The following is a 12857-nucleotide window of genomic DNA, read 5'->3' as shown; positions in this document are numbered from 1 at the left end:
GAGCTTCTTTCACTTAGCCGACGCCGAAAGCATTCAGGTGTCTATTGTATATTAACGAGGAGAAATTCGTATGATTCGGTTAGAGACGGCGACTTGGTATTACAGGCACACTGTCACTAGTTGACCGGAACTTCTATATCGTTGAATCGGGCAGGAAATCCGAAGTCTTCTTCATTGAATACTCCTCGTTCGAAACAATGGACTTTCTTGGATGCCCGATGCCACTTAAAGTAACAATGAAAATATTAACGCGTAACAATGAAATAATGAGAAGGAAAATTGGCAGTGCTAACGATGTTAAGGACGATATTTAACGGTGGCCGAATAACGTCTCAACCGTTAAACAATGTATTAAACAAATTAAATAGGAACGAATGCCTAGAACGGAAAGTCGTGTGCTTATTAGAGCTTCAGGAGAAATCTATAATCATAATCTCCGAACAAGTATCATCCTTGTGTAACGAGTGTCGTGAGCCACAGTTAGGGTATGAATTTTTGTTGCCAGAATCGGTCTTGACCACTGCGCACTTAAAACAGTTCTGTTCACACAGATGTGAGGTGCTGTGCTACAATTAGATTCATATCAGTAGCACGAGTGATTCCGTGGTAAAAGAGAAGACTCGAGTTCAAGAGGTCGGTTTTCTGTTGCGCATTCGGCGAACTGCTCTGTGATCGTGATAACAGAATCCCCGCAGGTAAAAATGACACCGCCGACACTGCTCCGTGTAATCTCTAATATTTATGTTCCTATGATCCTGCTGCATCACACAGTAATTAATCTACTTGCTCTTGAAGATGTTACCCCTATGTTTTCTTCTCCATTTTGAATATTCATGACTCCGACATGTTCATTTTGTGCGGCGGTATCTAGTTGTCTTCGGTACGAAATTTGTAATTCTTAAGTCGTTTTTCTTCTGAAATGTATTTTTAATCGTGATACGCGCCAGGTCAGTGTTCTCAGGCCATTTTTTTTTATCATATACCATTTTCTGCAAAGCTACTAGAACAGAATACCAAACAATAAAAACGGTACTTATATTGCGGCTGGTATTAATATTTATGTCAAGCTTTTGTCGGATAAACTTTTCAGACTCGGGGACACTTTAGCTTTGCAGATAGAGAGAAAACGCCAACGACTTATGGATAGGCTGTGGTATCAATCCAAACGAGTAATAATTTCAATCAAAATATAGAATTACTGCCCATAAAGCGGACAGAAAACGTTGTAAGCCGTATATTTTCGGTAAGACTGGTTTTATCAAAACACCCACCAAGCAAAAACGGTCAGAAATTTTAGCATTGCATCAACTTTGAATAAATATTACCCATTGCGATCGTCAAAAAATTCTTTTTATTGCCCATTATTAAGGGACTCAGACTCCGAGGTGCGCAAAAATTCATTTCCAACTTAATCAGTTTTGTCTAAATAACTTTGGGTCTCCCAAAACCCCTGTCACATCCTAACGTCGCTTTAACGACCATTAAAGTCCTCCGAAACGACCGGATTAAACGACACTTTTTGAAAGAAAATTAAATACGAACCTTTACGACTCATAAAAGCCTTTAAGAATTCGGTACATTCGCTTAAATCAGTAGCCACAAGTTGATAAGACACTTGTTTGTAACGTAAGTAAGGTGTTTATACTGGCTTATGTGGCGTAATCATTTAGTGAAAGTTTTGGTAATAATGGCAGTGCTTTCTTCGGGTAAAAACTCGCTTCTTGCACGGTTGGCGCTTGGATTCGGGTCTATTGATTCTTTTCTGATGATTACCTGCTTTGGGTTCAAGATCTTAGAAAGAGGTAACGCGGCGGAACAAGCTAAATCGGTACGGTGCTCAGTTTTAGGATAAATATTTATGAATAATGCCGCTTGCATTGCTTTTCTCGCATTCGCAGCGAAGGATTTGAGACAGAAATTCTCGCATTTTTAGCATAATTAGAACATTCTAGGTCCAGACGCGGGGCCTCTAATGCTATCCTTCATTTATGCATAACGAAGGCCTTAATGATTAATCTGCAAATGTTTGCGTTATTGCTCGTTTTCAGAGAAGAATTTAACGCTCAAATCCAGGAACATTCGACATGTTCGAGGCTCTGTGGATAACGACGCAAGGCTCAAAATTTCAAAAATATATTGATAATTTATTGTTCTCTATTTGCGGCTGTGCTTGCATTAATGTTTTAATCAATAGTTTCAAAACTTGTGCAGTTCCTGCAATTAAATTTTCAGGTACAATTGAGGCATTCTCTATCGGGAGGGTGCGCCTCAAATTTGAGCAATTATTCCGATTTGACATTGCTCTATTTTTAAGCTTTCTCATTACATCATGCAGCGTGTGTCTCTCCAGTGAAACTACGCATCTTTCCTGATTGCGTATCGATTTCTAGAGCAGTGCTCAAAAAGCGAACCCTGAAATTGTGAGTAATTGAGAGCGACAATATCTAGAGCCACGATCTCAATTCGAAAATTTATTCGTATTTGAATTTCCTCTAGTTTCAACTTTTATCCTTCACGTTAAAACCTTAAGGACTTTAAGTTGAGGACTAATCGATCAACTTGTGCGTCTATGAAGCTTGCCCGATTTATACGTGAGAGTTTGAGACACAAATTCTAAAATTTTAAACCGCATAAAAATTCGAGCTATCTTCAAAAAATTTTTGTTTCCATGTGCCCAAGACAACGTACTTTAGAATTCATCTCCGAAGTGCCTGTAACAACGCGCCCATACGATGGAAAACATCATATAAATTTGGAAATGGAAAGATGTGCAGAAATGTGATTCGCGCGATATGTAGGATTAGAAAAAAATGTGAAAAGTGATTACAAAATCCTGCCTACAGGCTTATACAGCTTCGTGAGATGACTTATTTGATTTTTATGTGGTAGGAATTCCTCCATGGATTCTCAAGATAACGACATCTTTGGAAATTTTCACGAATACACCATTAAAACTGTTTCCAGGAAAACATTAAATCTAATCTAGGCACTATCCCTGTTGGCAATAGTTTTTTTTCTGAATTTTCTTCCTACTTATATAGAAAAGTCCAAATAAATATTCTGTTACCGGGATATCTACGAAATTCGGTTAAAAACTTGTTTACAAGCTGATGACTGATAAGCTGTGCTTTTTTTACTCAATTTTCACGTAGTCACACCTAACTCGTGCTTCTTTAAAACGCTTGTTTCCGTAGAAACTGATTCTGCTATAAGTCCTAAAATATACAGGGTAGCCCATTTAAAACAGTCCACCTTAAATATCTTCAATGGAATTTTTTTCTTGGGAAAACTCCGAGACACGTCAATTTTACTTTTAAGGAGACCCCTTTTGGATCATAAAATTCGTAGGTTCAAAGTCATTCCCCTAAAGGGGGTAGAAACCCCCGCAAGAAACTTAAATGGTACGGGGGGTCAAGTGGTACATCAAATCAAAGATATTTCAATTCTCCGCCTTTAGATATTGCAAGAAAACCGTTTTAGAATATCGGAGAAATAATTGCGAAATGATTACCTAAATTTAATAATAATAATAAATCTACCCTAAATATTATAAAATATTACGTTTATCATCGAACTCTTAAGATAAGATGACGTAGGACTGTGTTAGCATTGAACGAGTAGTTTTGTGTCGATTTTACACTAAACAGAGTTGTATTGCGAAATTTGTCGATTCATTCCACGATTTAGAGCATCATGGTTTACACCGCTGCAGAGAGGATTGAAATTATCAACATCTATTTCAAAAACAATGAAATGGCTCCAGAAACTGCAAGAAATTTTAATGGAAGGCATTTCGCTAAGAATCCGAGCCACCCTTGCGCGACTAATTTTATATCTGAGTTCATGGAGACTGGATCCGTTGCTCACGAAAAATATAAAAGACGATACACTGTTACCAATGAGGCTGCACAGATTGCAATTTTGGGGCATATTGAACTCAGTCGTGTAAATCAAGAAAAGTCTATTTCAAACCTCCGAGAATTAGGAGCTACATCATGCATTCCACGTAGTAGTATTCAGAGATTCTTGAAAAAGCATAATTTCCATCCCTATAAAACGAATTTGATTCGTGCGTTCAATGAAGACGATCCAGATCGCTATATGCAATTTTGTGCGGTGATGAGTGAATGCACTTGGATCAATCCCAATTTTTTTATATTTTATATGATTTTCTGACGAATGCACACTCTTTCCGAATGGTTTCGCCAACGAACATAATTGTAGATATTGGAGTGATATCAATTGTAAGAAAACAGCTTCCACAGTATCCAGAAAAATTGAATGTACAGGCTGGAATTTTGGGAAATCGTATTGTTAGAATTTTCTTTTATGTCTGACAACTTGACGAGCGATTCTTACCTCAATCTGCTTCATCTACCCTCACATTATGGATATCCTTGAAAACGACGATCAAATCCTAGATAATGATGTATTTTTTCGACAGGATGACACTCCACCACACTATGCAGTTCCTGTACGTAACTTTTTAGATCAAAATTTTCCCGAACACTAGATTGGTAGAAGTCGTTTCATCGAATGGCCCCCAAGGTCGCCTGATTTAACACCATTAGACTTTTCTTATGTGGTAATTTAGAAACTGTTATAAAACGTTTTTTTACAAATACATTATGGGCCATTATTACGATATTTATGGGTGGGGCAAAAACATTTTCAGCATAGTTGTAAAGAGAATTGAAATACCTTGGATTTGATGTGCCACTTGACTTCCTGTGCCGTTTAAGGTCTGTGACGGAGTTGCCACCCTGTTTAAGAGGATGACTCCTCCCCTTCGAGTTTATGATCCAAAAATATCCCTCTCGAAAGTAAAATTGACGTGAACGGCTTTAATTGAGCCAACCTGTGTATGTGCATTGCACATTATCTAAATCTTAAATTAGCCCATCCATCAGACAACATGATAAACGTGTTGATAAAACACTTATTGTTAATGTTAATTCAACTTTCTATAAATTTTGTTATGAGTTGTCAAGTTTTCTAATAACAAACGAGTAACGAGGCCATCTATTCCTTGCTAAAACCCCGATTCATCTTCGTTTCTCCATTACGATCAAACAGACACTTGATTCGATGGAAGCCAAACTAACTTAGTATCGCTCAGAGCTATTAACCATACAGAGTGTTATGCAACCTATACAAAAGCAAAACAGATTTTACAGCCTTTTGGCAGCTTTATATGCAATTAAATTTATGCCTGTAATTTAAAGGTGCAATTTTATATGGAACAGTACCTTGTAAAGTTTTTCCTTCTGGTACCAAACGTCTTCCTCTTCTTCGGGAGGTTGGAACCCAGAGTCCATGTGCAAGTCGTCACGCGACCTGGACAAGATCCTGCGCCTGGAAACCATCTCGGAAGGAGTTTCTGGAAGCGGCGCAGTGAGAGGAGGTATCCTGAAACGTTGTCCGCTTAAATAACTCAAAATCGTTAGTGATTAAGAAGAAAACAGCGAGTCATTAAAAGTTGAAGACGTCTCACGGCACCTTATTAAAGTGAAAGTCTGGCCCAAGGCAAGGCAACACCAGATGAGGTCTATTTCAATTTTTTATACTTCAGTGCTCGGCTTTCGGAACTATGTACCGGTGTCCATTTCTTCGGGCTACATCTTCCAACATACGTATTAGCCACACACAACCTTTGACATTGAGGTACTACCATAACTGCATGTCAAACACGTATGCTTGTCTGGTTATGTAATTGGTAGGCTGCTCGTAATCAAACATACCCACGCGATTATTTATTCTAAAAGTGTTTTTATAAGGAATCGCAGCAGTTTGAACGGTACTGCCGCTATTCAATATATGCATATAGGCTTTGGTGGTCAAATTTGTACCAGATAATTGCGCTCCGAGTACTGTTGCTTTTATTTTGGGACGTGGGAATTTTCGTGGGCGGGGACACAGTGAAAAATCGTGCGTGGTACTAATTAATATTAAAAGGAAAATGCGTATCAGGAAGCACTTTAAGAGACGCGGACCAAAAAACTTGCATAGAAATTTAGTAAATAGCCTTGGTACCACCTTGGAACCATTTTGAGAATACCATTTTAATGTATTGCCTTATGGGTGCGGTATTGTTGGGAATTTGAGAACCGACCTGTTTAGATGCCACATTAGCTAAGTAGAGTTTCAGCACGGGATCCTCGTGTTTAATCAATATGCAAATATCACGTGCTGTCGCAATTTACGGTTTCCAAACAGAACACGATGTTATCTTTGTAGCGCTTCAGATATTTAAGGATTTTCCGCTTAATTCGAAAAAATGCTCATGACTAAGTGCTCTTTGGCGATCAGTCATTCAACCCGATAAGGACTTATTTCGTCGCAAAGTTCAATGTTCCTTTTGGACCTATTTGTAATAGTACTGAAACCATTTCTGCAGTTGTTTCTTACGCCATTTGCGTATTTAAAGTCGTCTTATAAAATTCGTAGGCAGTGGCTCTACCCATATTTGACATCGGTAAGGTCAATATACTGAATGTTATAAAAGCTGGCATTTTCCGTTGATTAAAAGCATTTAACCGATTCTTCAGAGCTATTTCGGACGCTCAAAAAAAAAATTGACCAATCAAAAGTTCTATTAAAGCGGTGCAGCTTTTTCATTGTTGAGATCGTCAATGGCGCAAAAAAGGTTCATTTTTTTGGCACGTTCGTAAATTGGAAAAAAGGGTTTAATGGAAGGCGCTGATAGTAACTTAGTGTTCTATGATAAAAAGAAAATTATCAGGAATCAACTTAATTGGGAATGTTGTAAAATATTTTTGAGATTGAACATATGGGAAAATCTTCCTATGAACATATTCCAGTGGCTCGAAAACGAGTTGTTTTAATATTTCGGAGGCTACTGCAGCTACATACATATTAGGCAAAATGATGTAGGCCGCTGTGGTAGTTTTGATTGCGAACCCGCTGCCAACATCAGAAAATTTCTATTGCCATCAGTGACGTAGAAACAAGAGAAGAGGGTCTGGACGCAAAATGCGGTTTCGTTCCGGGAAATGTTCCAATTTAGAGGGAAAAAACATCGGTTATCTGATCATGTTCACGCAAAAAAACGTGTTGTGATAAACAATCTGTTTTTGGAAAAAAAATGGAAAGTCTCTTAGGAGAGCATTTCAGACACGGGTACGTCAACTTCAACCTAACGAATTTCTTCACATACTCAATCTAGCGAGTCAAACTTCAACCCATATCCTTTCTACCAAATATCGTGATCAGCTAAATTTACCTAATACCAAAGGTAGTAGTTTTCGAAATTCATGTATATGAATGTGTACCTGCATCTCTGACAGTTTTTGAGGTATTTTGTTAAAATTTTGCGATCGACACATTCGTTAAGGTTTCTAATTTACAGGTTTGCCCTAACTACATTTTCTATGGCGTCAGACTAGGTCTCTTACCATCTCTAACCCTTTCGTAGTACCCCACTGACCATTCTTTTCACTTTAGGACACATCTGCAGATAATTATAAATGGGAAAGCACCATACATTTTTGCAAATAACTCTCAAACTCTGTCGGTTGCTCGGCACGAAATGAAGAAAATGAAAAAGTTTGGCAGTAAATTAAATTTCTCAGCCAGACATGGTCAGTCTTCAATCGACGAACGGGTTAAAACTTAACAAGAGTTATCGGAGAGTCAAAGATATCTGATCCCGTGGAAAGTATCATTATGTACACAGATTCTAATCTAGTAATCACTTGGTGTACTCTATCTTGTGGGGTAAATCTAAAAATTATAAAAAAGCGAAAAAAATATCAGAAACTCTCCGATCAGACGGAGGCTTTAACACCCTAATAGGGAAAATTATCATTTTTCGTATACGACAAATTTTCCTGTGGAAATAGGTTATAAAAGTAAAACTGCCTTTTTGTTTTACGTCGTACATTCTGACTCAAGACCACTCGGAAAGCAAGCCTAGGCAAGACTAACTAATTCCATATTCATTTTACCTAGAAGTAACCCTTGTGACCTAATAAAAAAGCACCCTAAAGCTATGAATCCTATGCTCAGGTTTCACACATGGTATATGTTATCCTTGTTAAACGTAAACATAATAAATCTGGAGATTTATCTAAATTGGGCCATTAATTAGATTAGTGTCACCTTTTAGGGATTAGGTGTCCATAACTCAACGTTTCCCAATCGTAATATTTGGACACAAAGAATATATTTGGATGAAATTTGGTCCATTATTTGGGAACCGCCATACACAAGCTGCGTTATTCCTAATACCATACGAGGGTTAATAATTGAGTATCTAGACAACTTATGAGGAATAAATCCTCAGCTCATTTGGAGACGAAAATTCCTGTTCGATATAGGTGGGAAAGCTAGTCAGTACTGACAAACAGAGCGTCCAGTTTTCAAGAATGTTTTTACCTTTTGCATACCCTCTTTAGTTTAGCTACTAACTCAAATTTTAACTAGTGAAAAGGGATTTCACAATCTATGGATAGACGTTTTTTCCAGGACCGCGGATAAAAATTATTCCTTAGAATTTTCCTACATACTTAATTAACTCCCTGTATGATCAGCTACTGTAAATCCAAAAATTACGTCACACGAACGGCATAGAATTACATATTTAAAAAACTAAAAAGATAATTTGAATTTGACTATTCCAATTTAGGGATGAAACTCCAGATCTCAAAGACATCTCTAGGATTTGATATTCTCTAAAACGTACATATTCTTTCTCACTTAACCACGTTTTATTTGTTAATCTAATCTATTGATGTGATAATAGTGGAATTATGATGATAGAATGTCAAAAGTCAAATTGATGTTAGAGCGATTTGAGATCATTTTCAGCTTCTCACATTGCGCCAAGGTGCCGAAGTGAAACTCTGGTTTAGTAGTGGAATTTTCAAAGAAAAACTTGATGTTGCGTGTGTTGAGGAACCTCGTGACGACCGGAAGATATATTTACAATAACAAAAATCACTTCTGGTGAAATGTAGTAAACTCTTCGAGGAACGAGGTATCAAAGTCCTTCCGACACATTTGCAAAAAGCTCTTTTTTATTTGATGAGCTAAAAATCCGTATCATCTGGCAGTTTATTTATTGATGAAGGCGTTCCATAATATAAACAACAGTAAAAGTTAACATTTTATGTCAAATTTCTTATCAGAACCAATCGCTTATATGATTCTATGTGATCAGCCAGACATTACATCAACCTTTAGAATTTCCAATAATAGTAAGTATAAGAGCAGCACTGAGAACTTTTAGTTGATTATTACCGAAGACGTGACAACGATGCTATATAAGTCAAGTTCATTCATTTCAATTCAACAATGATTTCCTTGCGTAAAAAACCATTGATGATCTCGAAGGAGATCAAGATGCCCATCAAATGACAAGAAACTATGTACAGCTACACGAAATGAATTTTAATTTGAAGAATTCGTTCTTTTGCCGAATAATGAATGACCGTTAAAACCACGTCGTTCCTGACTTTATTAGCAGAAAAATCTTATTCGAAATTTCAGTGAGACGAACTAAACTGAAAATCACCACACAAAACATTAAAGTTCGACAAGTGTTTGGGTCATCTCGCAAAGGTCTTGCACTTGGACGTTTAATGAGGATTTATGACTTTCTCTCCAATTACGAAACTTTGATGACTTGGCTGATCTTCAAATCAGACTCTGTCAGTAATTTTTAAGTTTGATTATTCACCTGCGTCTACAAAATGCGAAGGAATAACCCATTCCGGTAATGATCACAAAGAATAATAATCTGAGGAACAGATTGCTGGGCGGATGTTTCAAAACAGCTTCTTTTTGTAAGAATCAGGGACAATACTAGCGCATCCTTTGTATAGGAAATTCAACCTGTGTGATGTTGTAAACAAAATTGTGACTTTTAATTACCCACGATGGCCCACTTTAACGCATGTTGTGTTTATTCGAGAAATCGGCGAATATTCTTTAATATTCAGCCTTAAGCTATACGAATTAACAATAAAAATGCGTTTACGTATTGAAGAAATGGCATTAGAAAGTGAATAGTTTTACTGCAAATTTAACGTTTACGATGGCAAGTGGCAAGCCCGGGAATTAGTGTTACTGTTGGGTATATTATGTGAGTACATGTCGAAATTTCGAATTTGTTAATTTTAAATTCCAAACACACCGTGCAGTACCATCTCTCCAAGCGCCCGGCTGCATTTTAAGTCCTTTTTGGACATGGGCTCCCGTTTCCCGTATCGGTGCTTAAGGTTTTTTCCAAATACCACACACAGACACGAAATAATAAGAAAGTGCTCTAATAGTAAAAATACTTTCTTATTATGCGGATTACATCAGGTTCGATTGGTACCTACCGAATAGTTGAGTAAACAATCCAAAAGTTGGAAAAAATTCACCTTTCACAACAATAACTACCAAACTAGAAAAATTATGTTATTTTATTCATAGAGAACAGCTGACAATCTCGCGCGCGATACTCAGCTGGTGCGTCGCGGCGGTACGCGAACCAAGTACGTAAGCGTACTGCGGTACCATACCACCACGTTGGTTCGAGCGCCCAGAACAGCCATACACGAGGTGGGATTCACAAACCGAAAAGGATAAACAATTGGATTTTCCATGCGCTAGACGAACGACGTTTATTGTTATTATTTCGTCGATTTTAGTTGTCGTAAATAGGTCATCTGGTTGTTGTTTAATGATCATCCCGCTTTTTAGCCAACCTGCGAAAAATGTAACGGGAAGTTTGGAAGGCCAAAATTCCGAGATCAAAAAACAGGCAATAACAACACGGCAAGACATTTTTGGGAGAACTTAATTAAAGCAAAGAATCCGGAGGATCAGGAGTGAGGAGTTGTATTTCATGTGGTGGTGCATTAAATATCCGTGCGAGTCAGTGTTGTCTTAATGCTTATACAACGCTTAAAAATGGCCCATTCTTTTTTCTTAGTTTAATCGCATTCCCTTCAGTTAAACCCGACTTTTAATGGCGTCACTAAGGCTGATTTAATTCCAGCCATATGGTTGTTTTTATTGTTATTTTTGCAGGCCCACTTTCGATCTTAATTGCACATTTCCATATCTTAGCCACTTTTAAACCATAAACTACCATAATAGACACCGGCGGAGTTTCGCGTTCGGCGTCTTTCGTTCGGGGATTTCGTCGGCCTGCCTGGGGTATCTTACCGAGAACATTTTTATATTCGCTGGGGCTCGCCTGGTCGGTAAGATAGGTAAGTTTTTCGGACTATTTAAAATTTGCGTGGATTTCAAATTTCTTAAAACCCACTTCGAATGCACAGAGTGACGGAGAAAAGTTCATCAATGAGAAATTACCGGTTGCTGTAAAAACTCGAACATTGACGTTTTCTATTGTCGTGCAGTTTATCCGTGACGTATGGAACCCAGTCGCGAAGTTTGGTTCGACGTGTTATCGTGACAAATATTGTTACAATTGAATTGACAATGGTCCATAATCACTCTAATGGCGAATCGTTCAATGTGCTATTGGTGAGAGGGGAGTCACCGTAATGCCACCGATGGCGAAATTTCGAACACCTCTTGTAGCCAGCTCCGAAGCAGATAACAAACGGTTTTGTTATTTGTTTATACTTTCGTACGCGCGGATTTCGAATGTGTTTGAAATTTCGTAAACTTAAGCATTTTATTTACTTCAGGTTCACCCTGTATACTTCCAATCAGAACTATTTTCAAGATAACGACGTTTAAAATTTAATCTGAGCCAATCGACCCCCAATTAACGCCTCTCGATAAAAATCGCAACAAATCTGGAACTAGACAGGATGTTTCGGAAACATTGGTTTTAATAAGTGTGGGGTACTGAAGGGTCGGAAAAATAGAGCTACAAATTCTAAGCCAAGCAAATATCCTTAATTTAATTTTTACGGATTGTAGTGATAACACTAGAATAAAAGTTGGTTAAAGCTTTACGTCGGATCATGGTCTATCCAGATTAACACTTTAATCGTCGATGCGATAGAAGTTTTGTGATACTTAACGCGCACAATCTGCATGGATATTTTAAGAACATATAAAAACGGTACGTTTTTATTTTATTATACAGGGTGTCCCGTAAACCTTTCGACAATACTTCGCCTGGTGGAAAGCCCACTTTTTATGACCCAGAAAATGAAAAAATGGCCTAAATGAAAACATCATGGATTTCGAGATATTTACGCTTTTTTCAAAATCGGCAAAAACTAACATCACTTGATATTTCGTATTCTCACTGTTACGCCACTCCAAGCAGAGAAGCAAAATTTCTGTATTAGTTTCGTCGATGGTCATTATTCAAAACCACATCGATAGATTTTACTTGTATGCTTCGGATTTTTCAAAAACATCTTTACTCCAACGGATTTCTGATAACTCCATTTCTATTATGTAACTTTTGCTATAACTATTTCGATAACTTGATAACAACTAATGGGAGGGCTAATGAGCCAGGTCCTTAACGACTTCTTGCGGAAAAGACGTGAAACTTTAGAAATGTCACTCACTGCCGTTTCAGAGACTTGAAACACAAGACATCTTTTTATTTCCAAAGATCGGCGAGAGCTTTTCAAGATTTTACAGATTATTTTGCATACAGCTGATGATTTCCCAAAGGTATTTATAGATACTTTTCGAAAACTCTTTGAGAGACACGGAGATTCTCCGTACTATCCCCGTGGCATTTTCAAATAATGTCAAAAATTTTATCTCTATCTAATCTAGAGAAACTTGGGTGGATTTATGCGACGCCTCTGATGATATTCCTGCGAAATTGGACAAGTTTTATTCGGAATATCTGCGGTATTTTGACGATATCTTTATTAAACAAAGCCCTTTAGAAGAGCGAATAA

At 37.6% G+C, this 12857-nt stretch overlaps 1 protein-coding gene across 2 annotated transcripts in view; it reads right to left on the bottom strand.

Annotated features, from left to right (window-relative positions):
- exp (expansion) overlaps positions 1 to 12857 on the bottom strand; it is a 79461-nt gene that overhangs the window by 46658 nt on the left and 19946 nt on the right. Inside the window, exons 1-2 of one of the 2 annotated variants that reach the window (XM_066296771.1) lie at positions 10347 to 10522; positions 5250 to 5409 (exon numbers count right to left, since the gene is read on the bottom strand). In XM_066296771.1, the coding sequence (XP_066152868.1) occupies positions 5250 to 5366 (117 nt within the window). In that variant the 5' untranslated portion in view covers positions 5367 to 5409; positions 10347 to 10522. Of the gene's footprint in view, positions 1 to 5249; positions 5410 to 10346; positions 10523 to 12857 lie in introns of those variants that run through there. The other variant, XM_066296770.1, reaches the window with a different exon arrangement.

Source organism: Euwallacea fornicatus, chromosome 26, assembly GCF_040115645.1.
Source record: "Euwallacea fornicatus isolate EFF26 chromosome 26, ASM4011564v1, whole genome shotgun sequence".
Classification (NCBI taxonomy): domain Eukaryota; kingdom Metazoa; phylum Arthropoda; class Insecta; order Coleoptera; family Curculionidae; genus Euwallacea; species Euwallacea fornicatus.
Note: the sequence above shows the minus strand (reverse complement) of the source record. Positions and strands in the feature narration are given on the sequence as shown.